Source organism: Barbatula barbatula, assembly GCF_947034865.1.
Source record: "Barbatula barbatula genome assembly, chromosome: 17".
In the NCBI taxonomy this organism is placed as follows: domain Eukaryota; kingdom Metazoa; phylum Chordata; class Actinopteri; order Cypriniformes; family Nemacheilidae; genus Barbatula; species Barbatula barbatula.
Window position 1 is genome coordinate 10,107,319 of NC_136780.1, and position 21,212 is coordinate 10,128,530.

At 41.2% G+C, this 21,212-nt stretch overlaps 3 protein-coding genes across 3 annotated transcripts; 2 read left to right on the forward strand and 1 right to left on the reverse strand.

Annotated features, from left to right (window-relative positions):
* Positions 1–555: 555 nt before the first annotated feature.
* asb14b (ankyrin repeat and SOCS box containing 14b) lies at positions 556–3,439 on the forward strand (the record flags this gene model as incomplete). Its single annotated transcript, XM_079477357.1, has 9 exons — positions 556–665; positions 750–802; positions 887–1,018; positions 1,095–1,253; positions 1,398–1,643; positions 2,129–2,306; positions 2,385–2,928; positions 3,014–3,167; positions 3,261–3,439. The coding sequence occupies 9 exons, from the start codon at positions 556–558 to the stop codon at positions 3,437–3,439; spliced, it is 1,755 nt and encodes a 584-aa protein (XP_079333483.1).
* Positions 3,440–4,119: 680 nt separating this feature from the next.
* On the forward strand, positions 4,120–16,400 carry tasorb (transcription activation suppressor b). The gene is made up of 23 exons (XM_079478428.1): positions 4,120–4,650; positions 5,926–6,071; positions 6,186–6,278; positions 7,269–7,341; positions 7,710–7,801; positions 7,905–8,039; positions 8,128–8,243; positions 8,484–8,518; positions 8,631–8,736; positions 8,821–8,924; positions 9,084–9,187; positions 9,386–9,458; positions 9,553–9,627; positions 9,716–10,414; positions 10,513–10,772; positions 10,879–11,005; positions 11,972–12,819; positions 12,909–13,028; positions 13,149–13,308; positions 13,448–13,547; positions 13,619–13,797; positions 13,910–14,035; positions 14,128–16,400. The coding sequence occupies exons 1-23, from the start codon at positions 4,341–4,343 to the stop codon at positions 15,639–15,641; spliced, it is 5,595 nt and encodes a 1,864-aa protein (XP_079334554.1). The 5' UTR covers positions 4,120–4,340; the 3' UTR covers positions 15,642–16,400.
* Positions 16,401–19,397: 2,997 nt separating this feature from the next.
* On the reverse strand, positions 19,398–20,888 carry LOC306906379 (amphoterin-induced protein 3). The gene has a single exon (XM_079477725.1). It carries the CDS (start codon positions 20,773–20,775, stop codon positions 19,507–19,509), a length of 1,269 nt encoding a protein of 422 aa, XP_079333851.1. The 5' UTR covers positions 20,776–20,888; the 3' UTR covers positions 19,398–19,506.
* Positions 20,889–21,212: the final 324 nt, after the last annotated feature.

Below are 21,212 nucleotides of genomic sequence, written 5' to 3' on the forward strand. Positions count from 1 at the left end.
ATAGAAACTAGAGCAGATATTTTCAGCTTTAACACATGGCTAATGCAAACAATCTGTGGCAAGCGTGTAAAGGAAAGCAAGCACATTATCAGGAAACTAAAAGGGATAGTTCACCCAAAGATTCTGTAATCATTTATTCACTTTTAAAACATGTATGTGACACTTTCTTCCGTGGTACACAAAAGAAGGTACAATGTATAGTATAATGCAATGTAAGTCGCTTTGGATAAAAGCGTCTGCCAAATGCGTAAATTTAAGATATTTTGAGAAATGTCTCAGTGTTTACAATGGGGTCCAGTGTTATTTGGTTGCCAATTTTCTTCAAAATATCTTCATTTGGCTCACAATTATAAAATGTAATTAGCCAAATAAGTATGCAATGTGTTTTCATAAGACGAGTCTATGCAATTACTATTTAGAAAAGAAATATGGTAATAAACTAAAATCACTTATTAAAAAAGACACGACTCTGTCCTCACAATACACGACTTCAAGAAAACTATTTGCTTTTGTGTCTACTGTTTTGGTAATCAAATAAAAGTGTATTCCAGAAACATGGAGGAGGTGTATAATGCAGAGGATGACTGGGATGAAGACGAGGCCACTCAATACATGATTGAACTAAGTCTATTGGAGAACAGCAAACATGCTGATTCAACCGCCAGGTACAGCTGAACCCATTCTGTGCTGTGATATCAGGCATATTTGCGGGTAATCATGATCGCACAGTTTGTTCTTACCTCCCTTAGTGATCTATTAGACTGCATAGACCACGAGGAAATATTCACAGCTATACAAGCTGGTAAGAAATCCACTCTGCAGTACAGTCCATGATCTTCTATAAGCGATCAAGAGAATAAATACTCATTTTCATGTGTGATACCAGGTAATGAGGATGCTCTGAAGATCCTGGTCCAGCATAAGGAGGCTCTGTCCAATGCAGACAGCAGGGGCTGGATTCCTTTACACGAGGCTGCGGTACAACCAAAGAGGAGTGTTCTGGAGATCACTTATGCAGGTCCAGGAAATAACTTGTGTTCTATTTACCACATTAAACCAAAGACAAGGAAGTTTATTTGCAATTCAATGTTCAGCATCTCCTGAGGGTTCAGGCCAATGCCGGACTCTGAGAGGGGAGACTCCGTTGTTTCTATCCGTGGTCCACGGTCACAGAGACAACGGCACATTCCTGCTGCAGAATGGCTGTGACCCTGACTGCAAAAATGAGGATGGTGATTCTGCATTGATTGCAGGTGTGGAACAATGGGCTACTTTGAGCATACAGTTTGCTTACCAAGCATGGATTCCTCCACTTAAGTTTAAAACTGCGAGAGACTCATTTTCTTAAAGACAAAAATCTAAAATCATTATTTTGATTTGTGTTATTTTGCAAACAGCCATAAAGAATGACCAGTATGACCTGGCTCTTCTCCTGTTACGCTACAATGCCAAAGTGGACCAAAAAGGAAGTCTTCAGAGAACTGCTCTGCATGAAGCATCTGTGCTTGGCATGGATCACTTTGCATACCTGCTTCTACAATCTGGAGCTGATCCAAATGTGATTGACGCGTGTGAACATACTCCTTTAGGACTTGCTGCGCAAGCTGGACATTTTAACGTTGTAGAGGTTCTGCTGCAGAAAGGTGATTTTTACACTTGTGCTCGTGGATAGACAACATTATACAAAATCAGTTGTCTTCCGAACCTCTTATCTTTGTCATGATATCATAAAGATATCAAGGTTATATAATCATAGATAGTTCTTTACGTTATGAAGAATAATTTGTAGAAAACAGCAAATAAGAGATTTTACCGTCACAGGTTCACTGTTAGAAAAAAGAAAAATATTTGTTTGCATTTTTTAGTGTGGATAATATTTTTCATTTACCCAGGGGAAAAAGTTGTTTTTACAGTGAATACATTTACAAGAAAAACTGTTATTTTACAGAATTTTCGGCCCAGCAGACCACGCAAGGGTTAAACATGAATTATTATGTTGTTATACGTAGGTTTAAACTTTCAACCTGACTTTAATTTGATTTCAAATTGCACATTGTGTTCTCAGACCTTCGGACCCAACTATACTGTAACTGTAAATGATTAAATATCATTTTAACCTATTTTCTAGGGGCCAGTGTGTGGTCCAAGCCCCACTCTTCGAATTCAGCCTCGGTTTTGTTTGACGCAGCGGCCTCCGGAAACCCTGACATAATTTCACTGCTACTGGAATATGGAGCCGACCCCAACGTGCCCACCCACACAGGTCATCTCCCCATCCACCGCGCGGCCTACCGCGGGCACCTGCTGTAAGTACCACACATCTGATACCTTTGATGCAGCTTTTGCACTCGACACAACCACAATTCTTAATGTGTTCTTCATAGAGCGCTGGAGCAACTGATCCCAGTGACTAAAAAGGAAGTGATCAGGGAGAGTGGCATGAGCCCGTTACACTCCGCTGCTGCGGGTGGTCACCCGCAGTGCCTGGAGCTGCTCCTGAGCTCTGAGTTTGACCCTAACTTCATGCTGCACCCTAGAGTGCGCAGGAACTACGATGATGAACGCAGGTCGGCGCTGTTTTTTGCCGTGTCCAATAATGACGTCCAGTCCACACGGCTGCTCCTGGAGGCTGGGGCCATGGCCAATCAGGACCCTATTAACTGCCTGCAGGTGGCCATGCGGCTGGGCAACTACGAGCTCATAAACACTCTTCTACGCTATGGCACCAAAGTAAATTACTACTCTCGTGTCAACACCACCCATTTCCCTTCTGCCCTGCAGTATGCACTGAAGGATGAGGTGATGCTACGCATGCTGCTTAATAATGGCTATGATGTGCAGCGATGCTTTGACTGTCCATATGGACAGGCCTCACACGTGCCTGTGGACTACGAGGGCTGGAGCACCTCTGTCATAAAAGATGTAGTGGTAAGACTAGTTATAAAGTACAGTTCTTCATTAATGTGCCATACAAATGCAGCTCTGATGGTAAAAATGAACTTTTATTTTCTAGTTTTGTGAGGTGATCACAGTGTACTGGCTCAGGCACATCTCAGCCCAAGTGGTGAGAATTATGATGGACTACGTTGATCATGTGACTCTCTGCTCCAAACTGAAAAGTGTCCTTGTTGAACAACCACAGTGGGCTGATATATGTAAAATACAAGGTAAGTCTGTCCGTCTCATCTCATGTGATCATATTCAGACACTGACGCTCTGCCTGAGTTTTTTGTTAAATCGGTGTTCTTTGCTCTCTTCAGAAAATCCTCGAAGACTAAAGCACCTCTGCAGACTGAAGATCCGTGAAAGTTTTAGTCGCTTGCGTCTAAGGGCTCCGGTTTTTATCAGTTTTCTGCCTTTACCTGCTAGTCTCAAAGACTATATTGGCTTCAAAGAGTATGATATTTACAGCAGAGGAAGTATAACAGAACTAGAATAAAAACTGGTGGATAATTCTCTACAAGCTGCTCAAATAAATGTATTTCATGGAGGTTTTATTTCAGTTTTTTTTAAATAAGCCCAAACATGTGTTGTACCATATTCTTTCTTGTTTGATAAATTATTTTGATTATTATGTTTAGACAGTTACTGGCAAAAAATGTCAAATTCTTGGATTAGAATTCTATTTTAAACGTGGAAATAAACAAAAAATGTAAAATCAAATGTTAATCAATGTCGGAAATAGATGTCTTGCAGGATCTTGCGCTGCATTTGATCACTATTGAAAGTTAATAGGCTATGTGACAAACTTTTGTTTAATGTCTTTTTTGTATGTACAAAAAGTAGTTCGTGGTTGACACTGCCCAAAGCTAGACAATACTTGTTTGACCAATTATACCTCTTCTAAAAATGAGCAAAAGTCAAATTTACCTGGATACATAAACATCGCCATATGACACCATGCTCTCGCGGTGTTTTATTCGCCAAACAGTCTGCGAAGCGTCTTGTTTTTTTAAAAGGTGACAAATAATACATAATTTGTAATAATAATAATTACTTTTAGCTTAATCCAAATGAATGTTTGTAACAACACAACCTGAGCGAATCTGTTACATGTATACTTTAAGGTCGTTTATTATGTAAAAATGTGAGTTTAACACACTTCTGTCAGGGGCCACTGATCAACGCTAATGACGTCCAGTAGGAATGCAGTGCACAGTAGTCCCACTGGGGGGCGATGGCGCGCGCGGATGTAAACACAGTGACGCCAGAGTTTTGCAGTGGTGGGGAAGGCATACGTCACAGGCATAATGGCGGAGGCTGGTTGAGGAGAATTACTCCATGAAGCGGCATTGAAACCAACTTCATCACCAGCCGACGAGGTGATCGCTGGTCCTAAAATGGCCTGCAATCTAAGCCAGGAGAGAAAAACCGACAAGGATAGCGCCCAGGCCGACGGCCTAACATCCGAGGATTGCGATAGCAAGAAACAATTGTTGTCAGCCTCTAGCACGGCCACATCCAAGCAAAATGGCGATCAAACTGGATGTGAAGACGAGCAAATGTCTGAAAAAGATGCTTCTGAACGGCGGAGGACCATCGTGTCGGACCTAAAAAACTGCAGCGGTTCGCCTTCAATGTTACCGAAGTCGACCGATGAGCTGCCAAGGAGGAATTTCCAGATTCCGCGGAAGATCAAGGAGCGGAAAGGTTGTCTGTCTGATTGCTGCTACTACTAATGCCGTTCCTAAAACTGACCATTTGGGTTTAATATCCCGGCATTCGCGCTGAAACGGCATTCATAATACACACGTATTGATATTTGAATAGAGGATGTATATGTCGCACCACGTGATTGCTCCTTGAGAGTTGTGTTAGTCGGAAATATGGATTTTTGATTGCGCCCCGCTGCATATAAGTTAGACCCTCTAATGCAAGCACGCGAGTATCTGATTTGTTTCTCGCGCCCACTCGAGTTTTTCCTCGCGTGTATTCTATGTACCAGGAATGTAAACTTCACGGAGGCCGGTGTCATTGCATTGCCTGTGCGTGCGGTTGCTAGGGTGGCTAACGTACTGTCCACCACACCTCCCTCGGCGTAAAGTGTACGCAAAACAGACGTCACATTTCTGACCCCCTCATGTGTAGAGCTTATGAATGGCACCAGTGTGATACACTTGTCCACCACATTTCAAATGTCCGTCTTTGTGCACCACGTTTGGACGTACTGCTAATTACCATTCGGTCTAATTCCCGTACTGTTGCCAAAACAGCCGAAAATAAATCAATATATAACATGTAAATAATGTGCGTGTCAGCAGATGAATACATACAGTTGGGTTGAATGAAAGTGAAACAGGTGCAGGGTGAGGGAGGGCTGCGGGTTGTCGTAATGCATGACGGTTTGTACTTTTGCTGTTTCTCGTGGAAGTACTTGTTGATTTTCGTATTTTGGATGTTAAACGAGAGTTTTCTGTTGTGTTTGTTTAACACGTTCTCAACTAACTTTTGAACAGGTGAGGTTCAAGTTGAGATGTTTTTGTGCCGCTTTCTGGTAAATTGACCATGTTTTTCTATAGTAAAAGTGTAAGTGTTTTTAATTTATTACCATTAGGACAAAAACTAAGCTTGAACTATAGTTAAATGTGAGACCACCGTACATTTGTGGTAACTATGGTAAAACCTTTATTTTGTATAACTTTGTATTTTGTTGTTGTTTTTACTATGCATTCCCTTTAAGGTATCTTTTTAAGTCACTTTTTCACAGCATTTTAATCTTCTTTCTGTCTTGACCGATTCACTTTAAATAGTCCAATAGTGTGACACGTGATTTTTCAACATGAAAGTTATTGTAGTATTTCGTGTAGTTTTGTCAGCTGCCTTCGTGCAAAAAAGTAACTATAAAGCTTGTATTTATTTTACTTTATTTATTTTACTTAGTTTTATAGTCTTAATAGCTGTGTCTTGATGCGTTTTGTCCTCCAGGTCTTCTCCAGCACTTGTCTCCAGATTCAAGAGAGTTTGAAGAGGTTGTGAAGCTTCTCTCCACGTTCTATCTGGATTCCTCCTCTCGTGGGACTTTCAACTACACCAAAGCTTCTCTCATTCACAACGAGCTCTTAGAGAAGGAGGTGAGCATTGAATAGACTTCATTTGACATGAATAACCATCTGTTATGTGCAATAATACATTTTTAATGTATGTATGATTGTATAACATAAACCGTGTCATGTTTATGTGTGTAGTTCATTGAGAAGAAAAGGGAGTTGAAGCAGAATGGAAGGACAGAGGCAGAACTCGCCGAATCTTATGCTTTTCTGCTGCCGGAGAAAAATAAGGTGAGATGGCCAAGCATTAAATGACATCTACAAGGACTGGAATGGTCCGTCTATTGCCACCCCTTTAAAGCACCACAAGTTCAACACTTTTCAAACTAAAGCTCAGAAACAGTGAATAAATAAGATTGTTTGGTAAATCTACAGCCCTCTTTGTGTCATATAATGGGAGTCTATGGGATCCACCTGTCTATGAGTTCCTTAAGCACATTATTCCAAAAAAGAGGCTCCTGGTGACATGTTGACATCTTGTGAAGCGAATCGTTTGATATTTTCATAAAACTGAACGTCATTTTTAATAAAATTAGCCGTACTGTGCAGCCTCTGTACACGCGATCTTTTAGAATTTGGTGGCGGATGGCATACCAGCGTCTGTTGCGTTTAGTGCCACCTGCAGAAAGGGAGTGTTGAGTGACTGTCGCAGAAATAACAGTTGCACAACACTCCCATTCTGCAGGTGGCGCCTAATGCACCAGACGCTGGTATGACATCCACCACAAAATACTACAAGATGATCATGATCGGGACGTGTCCAGAGGCTACACAGTGGCTAATATTATAAAAAATTACGTTCAGTTTTATGAAAATATCGAACGATTCGCTTCACAATACGTCAACATGTCGCCGGGAGCCACTTTTTTGGAATGATGTGCTTGAGGACAGGTGGATCCCATAGACTCCCATTATACGAAGAAAAGAAGGCTGCGGTTTTCCAAACAATCTTCTTTATGGTTCTACTCAAGAAAAAATGTCACCTACATCTCGGATGGCCTGGGGGTGAGTAAAGAAATAGCAAATTGTAGTTTTTGGGTGACGATCCCTTTAAATACACTAAGTCGCTTTGGCTTAATGCATTCTAGGTCCTAAATATTTGATTAATTGATGCGTTTCCTTGGCATTGCTATCAATGCTTTACCATTTGGGCTACAGGGTGACTGTCAGAGCCTTTTTCAAAAACTATTGTACTAAAAAATATCTGGTTCTCTTTTCCAGGTTCACTGGGTCTGTGAAAAGGGTCTGTCTGTGGGACATTCACGGATCAGCAATCTAGGAAGCCCTGGCAAAGGTAAATGCAGGTCTCTGGGACATTGCTTCTAATAAAAGATGACACTATTTGTTTACAAAGAGTTCTGGTAAGTTTTGTCTTACTATGGTCGCTTGTGACTGGTTTAAAGTAGTTAAGTTGGCAAAGGTCTGTATGTGTTAAATAAAAGTGTATGAACCTTAACTTACCACACACATTCATCCTTGCCTTCCAAGACTTCATAATATGTTGTTCAGCTTATATAATATTGTTTTTACAAATATTTAATCAAAGCATATATAGTATGCTGGATTCCAAAAGAGCCATGGGATCATTCCAAGACATTTGGTGACTCGATGTTATCTCAAGTAACACTACTCTAAGATAACTTCTGCCTTTTTGGTTTATAGGGATTTACCTCTCAAAATACTCAGATTTGTTACAAATGAATCCATTTGAAGTGGGTGCTTCTGGAGACATCATAATATTTAAAGTCATGAAGGTATGTGTACAGTCAGTTTTATGCATTTGCACTATATTTTTGTTACAAAATAGCTTTACAGAAATACATACTTTACTAAGATATGCCCTTTTACACTCTGCAGGGTAAATTGAAGACAATATTTGAGAATATGCCCAAAAGTAATCTTGAGCCCACTCCTAAATTTGACTGCCATGTGTACAAGAATGCCAGCAAAGTGACTTCATTGTTGTCCTATAGGGCTTTCGAACACACTCAGGTTAGTCATTCGCAATTTTATTTTAAGTGTCATTTTAAAAATATTAACTGGACAGATGACCTTACATGTCTTCTGTATTTTATTTCAGCAATACTTGTATGAATTTGCATTTGAGGAGTTACGGTCAAGGCCCCGACATGTGTTACCATATGCGGTTGTGTCTTTTCAATATAAAGGAAAAGAGTCTGTCACGGCTGCACACAGGTATGAAATGAAACATTGATCATGTGCTTGCAATATTAGAGAGTGCAACAATTTTAGCATTTCAACGAATGACAGTTAAAAACACAAGGACCAGAATGTAGCATTTATAAAGTCAAATTGATTTCAGTTCATTAAAATAAACATTAATGGTGTTAAACGTAATAAGTAATCACAATTTATCACAAACTTTGACGAGCCTAGTTTTATGTGAATTTAAAGAGTTTTCCTATTGTATCTTAGTAGGTTAAACAGCACTGTGTATGAGGCACCAAGAGGTAAGATTTGTATACATTTCTCTATCTAATAAATGTGATAACATTATACACATCCACGACACATGAACCAGACATGAGTAAACCGACAAACTCTTTTGCGTTTGATGTTTAGTCCGGAGGAGATATACAGTTTGGAGTGGCTCACTTGTGAATAAGGGAGAAGAGCTCTATCAAGTGTACATCCGGTCCACAAGTCTCCCTCTGCTCCCCCTTAAACTGTGAGTCTTAAAGATCCAGTCTCAGTTTTGTCTTCTAAGATATTTGCAATGGTTTTAAGTTTTTCTATATTTTTCAATTTTCAGGCCAGACAAGCTTGATGTCAGCGTGGCAATGCATCTGGATCAAGTAAAGCGAAAGATCCCGTCTGTTCTGTTATCGTGGGACACATACACTGGATCGCGCGAGGGTAATACAAGTGCAAAAAATGTTGTCCTAACCAGTCACAATGTTATTCCAGAGACAAGAAGATTATTTACAATAAAAACAATTAGTCAACAAACTGTTGTTGTTGTGTCTGGGTATCAAGTTATCCTACCGCTTTAAAATGTATCGTGTTGTGTTACAGTGTTGAAGTGTGGGATGTACTGCAGTCTGTATGAAGTCATAGGAAAAAGTAAACAGGAAAACAGTCTCTCCGGACTGGTGCAGCGGCTTGAGAAAGAACGAATGGTGAGAGCATTCACAACCCACTTTAATACACTTTTGATTGAATTAATTTCACTCAAGCCAGGTCCCTGCCTACCTCTGTACGTTTTTTAAAGTCTGTTGGTAAAAATCTGTGTCAGTAAGCCATTATGTGTGGGTGCTTTTATACTTGTTATTAATAGATCTTATAGTTACGCTATAATTAAACTCTTTGGACTGTAGGTTCTGGTGAAGCCGTTGATAGACAAAGGATTTCTCTTTCTACTTTCGTCCTCTCACTTGCAAACTTCCAGCGGTAGGTTTACACACTACATCTTGCAAAGATCAATAGCAGTGACAGTGTGGATCATAAGATTGAATATTGAGGCTTGTTTTATTCTGTTTTGAAGAGAGGCGAGGCAGAAATGACAAGGGCTTACATGCGCTTTATATCTTTCAAGAACAGAGAAACATCTCCAGGTTAAGTGAGTCATCCCCTTCATTGTTGTCGACTAGTTGTTTTGTTTGTATTTGCATCCATCAATGACCTATCCATCTGCTTTTGCTTTCAAGTTTCGAAGAACTCTGAAGTAAATGGAGACCCTCTGGTTTCGTTAGAGCCTAAAGACCCAATCACAGATCAACTCGATAACTTTGTACCTGCCCTGCACCACGGCCTCTTCAAGCTACGTGCCAATCCTCCCAAAGACCTTTCTGCGGGGCTGAAACGTCAGGCACTGGACTACCTGAAGCAGCAGGAACAGGGCGCCATACGGCCCTTTCATGTGGTGGAGTACCGGCACACTTTGGACGACCGTACCAATCTATACCCAGCACCTCGTCCTAAGAATATGGACCTAGCGCTAAATTCTTACATAAAGGGGCCGGCACAGTTTCAACTGTCAGTGGACGCGCTGCTAGTAGACTGTAGACCTGTGATGGGGTCTCCACCAGCAGGTGCCGAAGAGTACAGCCCCGTGTCAGATTGCGGAGGCTCAGACAGACAAGTGGCGAGCAGCAGTACGCCTGGAGTCTCTCAGTCCAACGGTGGAGCTCAGAGACCACAGGGAGAGTATGACAAAGACAAGATGGAGAAATTGCTTAAGTTGATACATCTACATAAGAGGACGTTAGAGAAGGAAGAAGGGAGTGGCCCTGAGAGAGAAGAGGAGTGGGATGCCGCCAGCCTAAAGAGGAGGCTGGAAAGGGAAGGTCCTGGAGGCGTTAACAAGTACCTGAGGACCAGTATGCTGAACGGGGAGCCAGGAAGAGGTGAGTGTGTCATGACATGTGAGGAGGAGGGTACAAGATGAAGTTTGTGTGATATTTGTGTTCAAGTCTGTGAAATCCATGCTTTTTCCTTCTGTCAGTGGCTGTAGACAGCACGGCACTGTGCGACACGGACCTGCGTGAGTCCCCGAACACCAGTCTTCGGGACACACACACGCTACTCAAAATCTTCCTCGGAACGCTCAAGAAGATGGCCCAGCACGCTAACAATGCTAGCAGCATGGACCCAAACAGCATGGATCAGAGTCTCGACCCCGCCGACCTGGCTGCCTGCAATGACCTTGATCTGATGCGAGCCAGGCGTTCGGATGAAGAGAAGGTTAACCAGGATAACTTGGAGGTTTGGACTTTTCTTGTTATATCATCGAGGTTATGTATCATGATTCACCTAAGCTCATCTTGATTGTTGATGTTTTAGTTAACCTATATTGGGATGTTTTGTGTAGGAACAGATGACTGGAAGCAGGAGTAGCATGGAGGTTCACAGTCCTTCCTCTAGTATGGAGCAGAAGCCGTCCTGTCTTTCGGAGACCTTCAATCCGAGCCACAGTCTGTGGAGAACATCTAGCTCTGGTATCTACATGTTTATTGCACAGTCCTTTGAAGACTTGTCTAATTTAGTTTGTAATAAACTTATTGTAGAAAATAAACATTTGTTTAATTGGTGCATTCTCACGAAACCACTTCATCATGGCATTAAAGATTTTAATTATTAAACAATTCGGTAACACAAAAAGTATCATAATAAACATAATCGTGTTCTCAACCTTGCACAAAGCATAATTTTAACATTGAAATTAATTATTTTAAAATTTTGTTGCTTATTCTGCTGAATTTGTCATTACCGTAACGCATCGTGATTTGTTTTTGTGTAACGTTTATTGTAATTTAAATTGGAGTCAACTTAAAATATTCTGAAAAATAATTAGATAAAATAACATTAATGTTTAATAATCTTACTATGTACATACATATTAACATCAAGTTTTTATTTTCCTTGACAAAAACATCTACCAGTACCTCAAATGGCTAACAGGTTAACAGATTACTTTGTATTTTACAAGTTTCAATTGTAATATTCTCTTGTCATGCTGTGTACACGACCATTTGATTCTCATTCCTGGTAGTTTTCAATATTTTTATTTTTTGTTATTTTCTATAAAATATAATTTATTAATATCTAATGAAGTTTGATTATAGAACTTGCTTGAGTATCATGGCATCTCTATTTTAAGCAAAACATGCTATGGGATAGACAGTTTTTAAATGGTTACAGATGGCAATGAATTTGAGTCCTATTTATGTAAAAAAAGGTGTTTAAAATTTGTGTTAAACTGTCTGTAGAAGTTTTTAAATGAATGCTTTTAAACACATCATACCTTGTTTTAATGAATAAAAAGATAAGTTGTTGACGCAAGCGTTGTAAGAATATCATGTTTGACATCTTGAAATCAAGATTTTGTGAGGTTCACCCATTTTGAAATAATTTGGTAAAATCTAAATTGTAAGTAAATCTAAACTTTCTGTATTTTTCTTTAGCGGGAGTAAGTGAGGCCTCTGTCAGTGGAGTAGAGGCGCAAGTCCAGACTTTTGGTAGAACAGTGGACACCATCGTCGACAGCGAGCTACAAAACTTCTGCACAGGCATCCAAGAACTGTTGGAGGCACAGCATATAATGTACATCCCCCCTCCTCCGTTGCCTCGACTCGAGGAGCAAGGCAAATGGACAAGCTCGGCCTTCTCTCCTTTCGTCTCGAAATACGTCTCCTCACTACCAGTACACGGCTACGTCAGCAGTCTCTGTGAGAAGATGAGCTGCTTGATTAGATCTCCCAACATGTCTTCAGAACCTGTGGCTGTCACAACACCAGCCGTTGCTGCACCTCTGCCCACCCCCTTACCATCTGCCCCTCTCCCTTCAGCCATGCCTGCTCCTGCCCCACCCACCCTACCCTCTTCGCCTGCCCCTTTTCACACTAAAACATCATCTCCAGTGTCTAAATCTAAGGCTTTGTTAAGCAAGCCTCAAGCTCCTGCATCTACCCCTAAGCAACCACCGTTATCAGATAAGCATCGTCTTGGCACGGTCAAAGAGGCCCATTTGGTTTCAGCAGGAATATCGATTGAGCCCAAGAATACCAGTGTTTTGGAAAGTTCTATGCGTTTACCTTCGACAGCAAGTGCCGGTCAGCCTCCAGCACCTTCAGTTCCAGAGATGCCGTCAGATTCTGCACCTGCGGCAACCTCGAACGCTGTGAGCAGTAACATCATGGAGCAAATCCAACCGGATGTGTTGTCCACGCTGATGGAGATCATGCAGAAGAATGCAGTGAGGTTTTTCATTCAAAGAGGAGATGTGGAGAGTGAACTCTGTTCCGAGATCAAGGTGTGACTAATATTGCACTATAAATGTGCCCATAGGTGTTTACTGCCGATTATGATAAAATGGTAATTCTCCTTTGTCTTTTTTTGCAGGAGTATTTGCAAAGTCTTGGCAACATTGATTGCAACCCACAGACTTACCTGGAGATGAAAAGTCAACAAAAGTTCATGATCATCATTCAGAATGAGGATATCGCAACTCATGTATATAAGGTACATGACCTTAGAAACTATTAATAGAACAACGCAATCCTTTTCCTAAATGTTGTTCTAAAAATGGCTGTAATAAGCAACCTAGAAAGCATTCAGTGTAATAAATTCTCCCTTTTGTAGATCCCAGCGCTGGTGTCTCTGAAGAAGCTGTCCACAGTTTACTTTGCCGGTGTTGACAGTCTGGATGATGTGAAAAATCGTACCTACAATGAGCTTTTTGTGTCTGGAGGTCTCATTGTGACAGATGAGCTCATTCTAAACCCTGACAATATAAGTCTAGGTAAGAGGTGAAAACAAAACGGCATGTACTTTTAAATTCTTCTTTACCATGTTAAGTATCTTGTTTTTGTAGCTTTAGCTGTGAGAGCATAATACCAAAATCTCTTCTTCAGAGACTCGCATTTGTATTGTGCTTTCAGAAAAGCTCAAGGCATTTCTACAGTTTCTGGAGAATCAGGGCTCACCCTGGAAGTGGAAGGTGCACTGTAAGACTCAGAAGAAGCTTAAGGAGCTCAGCAGGTGAGATTATAGAATGTTTAGCAAATCCTGACAAACCTATAGTCCACAAACCTCTTACTGTCCTCTCACAGGTTAAACACTGAGGCCCTGGATTTGTTAAACCTGCTGACAGCCTACCAGAAGAAACACCTGGTGGAGTTCCTGCCTTACCATGAATGTGACACTCCATCTAGGCAGGCTCCTGATTTGGAGTGTTTGGTGAAGTTGCAAGCTCAACACACACAGCTCAGACACATCATCTTCCTGACAGGTAGACACAACCAACATAATGGGTTGTAAATTTTAAAGCTATCAATGATGTGTCTTACTTTTCATGATGTCATATTGTTGCGTGACGATCCCGCGTTCATGTGTTTATACAGAAAAGCATGACGACTCATTCTCACAGTTCTCCGGCAGTGGAGTCATTGTTGCATGTATGAATGACATCATGAACAACTTCCAGAGTTTGCTCAGTGTTCCAGAAGAACCCACTCTACCTGATCCAGGTACAGTCACCACCAATGCAAACATTTCCTTTGCAGAAATTATAATTTTTTAAGTTTTATGGTTACACACGGTCTTCTCTTTCATTGTGCAGTGGAGCCCGATGCTGTTGTGGATGAAGAGGACATGTCCATCGACTCTGAAGATGACACGCTGGTTATCTCTGAGACTTCCATTCAGACCGAAAATCCTCCTGAAGAGCCGACGGCACCTCTGCCCCCTCCGCCTCAGACTGACGGCTTCCGCCCTCCTCTCCCTGATCAGCCAGCTTTGGACCCCATTAGGAATCCCCATACAGTACCAAATCCACCTGCCTTTCCCACCCAGAGCTCTTACCCGGCTGATTACGCAGCTCTCAAATCGGCCATCACTCAGTATAAAGCCGCCAGTCAGGAGGCTAATCCTAGGCTTGAGTTGGAGGACCCCTTGGCCAATTTTGGGGTAAACCCCCATCAGAGCTACCTGTGCCCCATTTCGGCACAGTGGAGCCCTTACTCCAGGTCTCCTGCCTACCAACTGTCCTCTGCATATTCATCCCCAGTCATGGTTGCCTCCAAAGGAGACTATGGTCCAACTGCTCCTCCACACACCTCCAACCTGCCCATCACCATTCCCCTACCCCATCTCCCCTCCTTCCCTCAGCTCCCTATCATCTCAGTGGAGGTGCCACCTGTTCCAGAATCAGCTTCCTCAATACAGATTCCCTCACCGCCTCTGCCTGCTTCTGACAGTGTGGTGGCTGAGGCACCAACAGCAAGCAGTGACAGTCAACCGGGATCTCAGGATGCTAAGATGGGTGTAGAAGCTTCTTCCTCCTGTTCCTCTCTCCAACCTACTTTTCCATCCTACGCAGATGGTACTCACTTTCCGGCCCTCACTCCTGTTCCTCCCATTCCTCCTCTTTTTAACTGGGGGCCCGCATTGGAGTCTCAGCAGAGTTTTACAGCTGGACAGAGTGTGGGAGGATTCGGTGTACCCCCTTCCACCCAACCCGAAGCCGCAGGGGCTACAGATGGATCGTGGGTGGGAGCAGGTGAGACTAGAGCTTCCAGTAGTCAAGAAGAAAGCACACCTTCTCCAGCCACCTCCACAGGAGGTCCTGTACAGCAGGATAGAGATGGAGAGAAAGGTGCTGCGCCAGGTAGTAAGGCGCCAGGTAGTGGTCTGCCAGGTAGTGGTGCGCCATGTAGTAGTGCACCAGGGAGTGCTGCTCCAGTTAGTTTGATGTCGTGCAGCCAAGGCAGCAGAACTCCTGTGAACTCTTTCTCAGAGAGTCATGGAGGCAGTCAGCCTCCTCCCACACGGGGCGGCACAGCTGCCAGAGGACTCCTGCCCATCCCTGGAGCTGCCCTGGGGGTTCTTTGCCGGGGTGGGTCGGCTAGACATAGCTCACATCACAACAACATGTACGGCCACAGAGGGGGCTTTCCCAGACCCGTTGATATGATGCGTGGTGGTTTCAGGGGTAGAGGATTACCACCACCACCTATGCCCATGAGATCAAGACCAGGTCGGGGTCACATCAGAGGAGGTTGTAACTGGGGATATCCTCCTGGAAGGGGAGGGGGTGGCCGTCCGGACTACTATTCAGACTACACCTACAACTAAATGCCATTGGGAACGTCACAGGCTCCCCTATAGACTACTGGCATTAAGAATGTACATATTTAACTGTAAGAGCACATTAAATCAAAATGTCATGATCTGAAAAATAAACAGAAATCTGGTTTTGTATGAATTAAATTTGTGACTCGGACAGTGGCCAGATATTCACTGTTTCCAGTAATGCTCTTCCTAAAATGAGATGTTTGAGAAACCTTGTTCATACCACTATATTTATATTGCCAAGAAATGTAATTGCCTTTCAATGTTTCATTTTTGTCAATAGTTTTTGTTGGGATTTTCAAAACGATTTGTGAACAAGGAGCAAATTGCAGACGATATTTTTTTAAAGAGAAAAGTCGAGTCATTCTTCATTTTAGCTGTTATGGTTTTTTTTACATTCTTGGTTGTACAGATGTTCTATTAAAACAAGGTTGTATCAAACATTGTGATATTGTGTTCAGTATTAACAAACAGTTGGGAATGTGTGAGCTCTTTGTATATGTACATAGTTATTTATGATGCTGTGTAAAAACATTCTTGTTACAGATTTTCTTTTCCAGTGAGTTGAATCAATGCCAAAGTTGTTTTTTATGTGATCACTGGCACGGTTTGAACTCACTGTTTTACAGCCGGCCAACAGAGGGCGTCATCTTGTTGATTTTACTGCTGTGATGCTACTGCAATTTTCTAAACGGATTATGTATCTTGTCAAAAACAATACACTTTACAATGTTTAAATATATAAAAAAGTCAGGATTATGCATCTTTATTTCACAATTGACTGATTTTGCCCAAGCATGAATATGGTTGGCTTAAGTTCTGTTTAAAATGCAACCTCAGGCCTATTGACATGAAGTAAATGACCGGATAAACAGCTGTGTCTGAAAACAATGAGTAGTATATTGCTCATGTCATTTTGTAAAAAAAGGCTGCAGGAAAAGTTCTTTAATGAATGAAAATTATAAGGCATATATGGACCACCTTTGTCCTGATGAACAAAGCTATTTGGGAAAATGATGGCAACAGACATTTCTGGGACAAATGACTTTTGTTATCCTGACTTTTAGGCATAACTGTCATACCATTGCATATAGATTTGTTCATATAAATCCTGAAAAGGATTTAATTGCATACACTGATTTTAAACGCACTTGCAGATATTCTAGTTATTTCACTAGTTTATTTTGACTTAAATATTTTCGACATTATTACACAGATTCTGCACATTAACTCTTCATTTTGATCTCCACTATGTTCTTCATTTTCCTCATTAAGAGGTAAAGCAAAAAACAAGACCAACCGGCTCTGCAGTAGTGCTTCACTCACTGCAGAGGGAAAAGAAAGCTTAAAATGGCTGAAATATTGTTGGAGTACCTAGATGTTATCCAAAGAGTAATCCGCTAAAACCTGACCTTTAGTCATACTATCTCTCATTTGGTATAGTCATCTCTGAAAACAATGCTGGTATTACACATAAAACTGAGGGAAGGCCGTTCTGGGGCAGTCACGGTTATATAACTAATACTGCGTGTACTGATTGTTCAACTCCATTTTGCATGGAGATTTGTTGAGACTTGTTAATAACATAAAGAAAACTGATATTTTTTTATAGTTTATTACTATTCCTTATTGGTATTCCTTAACCCACGATTCGTTTTATCCACTATAGTGGACAGATCTTTAAAAGGCCTCTGTGGCCATTCAGGGTGTGATTTTACATCCAAACCATAATTGGTGACCATCATTTCGTATGGTTGACCATAAATGTAATATATGTAATGAAAATAGTATTTTATTTTATTCCAGAAGTACCAGAATAGAAACACGTCTACAACAATTATTAATATACTTATTGTGGTGTGTTTTCTACAATGTAGTTGACCCCATGGATTTTAATGAAAATGTCCTAAGATTTACAAATAATAGTTTAAAATACAAACAGGAGCAAATTACCAGGCAAGAATATAAATAAATGAATAACACAAGAAACATTTTTGAAAAATATGTTTTCAATAATTATGAATGTATTTATAGTGTAATGTTTAACAATTAAAACAATGCAACAATACCTTGCATAGCTATAGACATTTAAAACAAATATATATTAATGTCTTGTGATTTAACACATTGTTGTTGTTGTGATTGTTGTACAATTATTTTCTACAGGGCTTTATAAACTGCACAACAGTCGACGAGCAACCTGGAGACACATGTCATGTCACGGTATTACAAATGTGCAAGTGGGTTGCTGCAGATAAATCTGATCACATCTGGAAACAGGCTGAGTGGATTAAGTCTGTAGCTTTGCCTTGCTGCTTTTTCATTTTCATATTTTGCCTTTAGTTTGCATATTGTGTGCATGGTGTGGGAGGGAAATCGTGGCAGGGGTGTTTAATCTCTTCCATAGAACACTCCTGTAATGAAATAGCAATTTGCTTAATGCAAAATGTTGAGATGAATAATATCTCACAAAACAGACATCACTACATTGCTTTTACTTTTCTGTTTTTATAAAACTGGATTTTTTTTTACCTTGGATCTAAACGATGTGAGCAGAAGACATTTTTTGCACATGTTGAACAAATATATAAACATTTGGAAGCAATTTGTATCTTTCAGGTACAAATGTGAACTCTTTAGGTGCAAAAGCGTACTTTTTGAAATGGTACAGCCCCAATGACAGCTTTTGTACTTTTTTTCTGAGACATATGAGGCATAACTGACATGCTCACCGTGCATATACATTTAGTCACTTCTCTGAAATAGCAACTTAATGCAAAATTGTGTGGTGAATAATATCACACAAAAGCCAACATCACTACATTGCTGCACTTTACGTTGTATCTTTATCATACGGGATTAGATGTATCGAATGGTAATAATGCAATTTAAAAGATTAAGCCACAGTCTTAAACTGATCTGGAAGGAATTCTGTTAAAGATTTTGATCAAGACAGACTGATGTATCTTTCATTTAGACCATTCTCTGCATTTCATATCTTATTTGTCATCACCCATTGTGCGAGTTTGCGTGCATGGACCATGTAAATACAATCAAGAACACTATTGTAAATTAAGAGGTTGTTGTCACCTTAACTTCTCAAATGTAAATTTTATAGGAACATGCGCATCAACATTTGCCTGAAGGCGGGTGGCGAATAGACAGATTAGTTCTTGCTATTTGGGGGTTGTCTCAGAAATGTCATGCTGTTTTTAAATATCAGAAAAAAAGGATAAAAAAAGAAATACTCTGTGATTTATTTTGTACCAAAGCTTTTGCTGTTCTCTGCATTTAGAGTACAAAATACATTTTCACTTTAAGAAACGCTTTTGAATCAATATCCACAGCCACCTAAAATACTACAAGAACATTGATAGTTCATCCTTGTGTTACCTGTATAGTTTAAGCAGCTCTGATCTATAGCTCTAAAACTTTTCTTTTGTTCAGATAAAATGCTGCATCAGAGGCAACATAAACGTTACTGTTGTCATGAAAATCACTTTGAATCCGTAGGGACATTTCCATCTCTTTTAATCTTCAATTTAATGTATTAGAAATTCAGACGTTTAATTTAGATGTTAGTTACAAAGTGAACTGCAATAAAAGATTGCAAAATGTTTATATCAGTTTCATAATGTAACAATTTTGGCCTTGTTGCTTGTCAATGCATTACTGTTAGTACAGTCATACACCACCAACAAATACAAACACAAATCTCTTTAAACTGACCAAATACTATGAGGCGAGACATTTCAGGATCAAAATTATTTATTTCTGGAATTATGACAGATTAATTTATGAAGCTGCCCTCGATTCCAACAACTTTATGAGAATCCTGGAAGATGTTGATTTTAAAGTCAATGGTCTGCTACTCGGAGGGACTTCTGTCTCTAACAATGGTGTAGTTCTCCGTGTCCCATTCAATTGTGGGATGTTCAACAAACGCAGCTTTTGGGAGGCCATTTTTCCCTGCCAAGAGCGGCTCGAGGAACACTACGTGCCTGTCCGCCTGAGACTTTGCCTTGTGCCGTTCTGCATTTGCGGGAGCTGTAAAGATAGACGCGAGAGGGTCTTCTCTGAACGAGGAAGCTTCTGGTGAGGGAGGAGGGGGTCTACAGCAATCGCAGCGACATGGGGTTAAATATAAGTACATCAAGATCAGCACAAGGGTCACTACGCAGCCCAACAAAGTGGTGTAGCCGGTGTTGAACGTCTCTTCGATAGTGCGCTGGGCTAGAACGGTTAAATTCACCTCTCTTGTTTCATTTATCATCTTGGTGTTATCTACAGCGGTACATTGGTAAACTCCTGAATCTGTGGGCTGGGCTGCGAGTATATCCAGGCTTCCATCTTGATTTAGACGGAGGGTTCCATTTTGGACCAGCTGACTGATCGAATCTTGGTGAGGGATGGTCCAACTGTAGGACAGCTCTTCTCCATTCAGAGTTCCAGTACAGTCCAGTTTCACTCGTTCTCCCTTGCACACAAATTTATCAGCCTTTGGAGAAATAAGAGATATCATCTTTCCCACCGTACAGTTCTCAAAGAAATAAGAGCTGAGGAGGAATGTGATTGAAACAGGAGGATCGCCGTACATTAAACACTTATAGTCCTCCTTATAGTCTCCAACCGCCCCATATCCCTTTTGCTCCCAATGCCAAAACAAGCGATACACGGAACAATCACATTCGAGGCTGTTGTTGTGCAAGAACAAGCCTCTTTGGACTGCCACAGGCAACAACACAATGTCATCCATAGGCAAACGAAACAAGCGGTTGGAGGACAGATCCAGAGTAACCAGGTTGGGGTGGATGTGTTTGCGCACGGTGAAAAAGGGAAAGTCGGTCAACTGGTTTAAGCTGAGATAAACCTTTCTCAGATTGCTGAGACCCATAAACGTGTTGCTCTCAACGCGGGTAATGCGGTTGTTGTACAGCAACAACACCTCCAACGCCATCAGGTCCTGGAAGTGGTACTTCCCCACCACCTGCAGTTTGTTGGAAGAGAGATCCAAGTACCGCAGATTGCTGATGTTATGGAAAGCTCCTGGACTGAGCATAGAGATGCGGTTATGGGACATATGCAAAGTGTGCAGCCTTGGGAGCCCGTGAAAGGTGCCTGCTGCTAGCCATGTCATCCTGTTATGACTGAGGTCCAAAACAGATGTAGTGATTGATAGTGGACTCGGAAATCTGTCTAGACCCACAGAGCCACAATTCAGGATGTCAGCTGTGCACAGACAGCCCTGAGGACAACTGGACCCCGAGAAACGAACCAAGAGTGAGATCAAAACCACGTAATATGCTGAGGTCATTCTTTTGGTTGCGAAAAGGTACAGATTACAGCAGCGGCACGGCTGGAGAACCATGGATACACAAATCCCCTCTGCTCTCAAATGCAATGAGGCCGTTTTGCATCTGTCATGTCTTACAATACAAAGATGGGCATCTGATTTATCCTTGACAGAATCGGGGCAAAGGATGACATAAGATAAAAAAATCAGCAGCTACTATATGTATAAAAAAAGCATTTCCTTTTCATTGGTTAAATCGTAAGCAATGCCTACCAGAAATT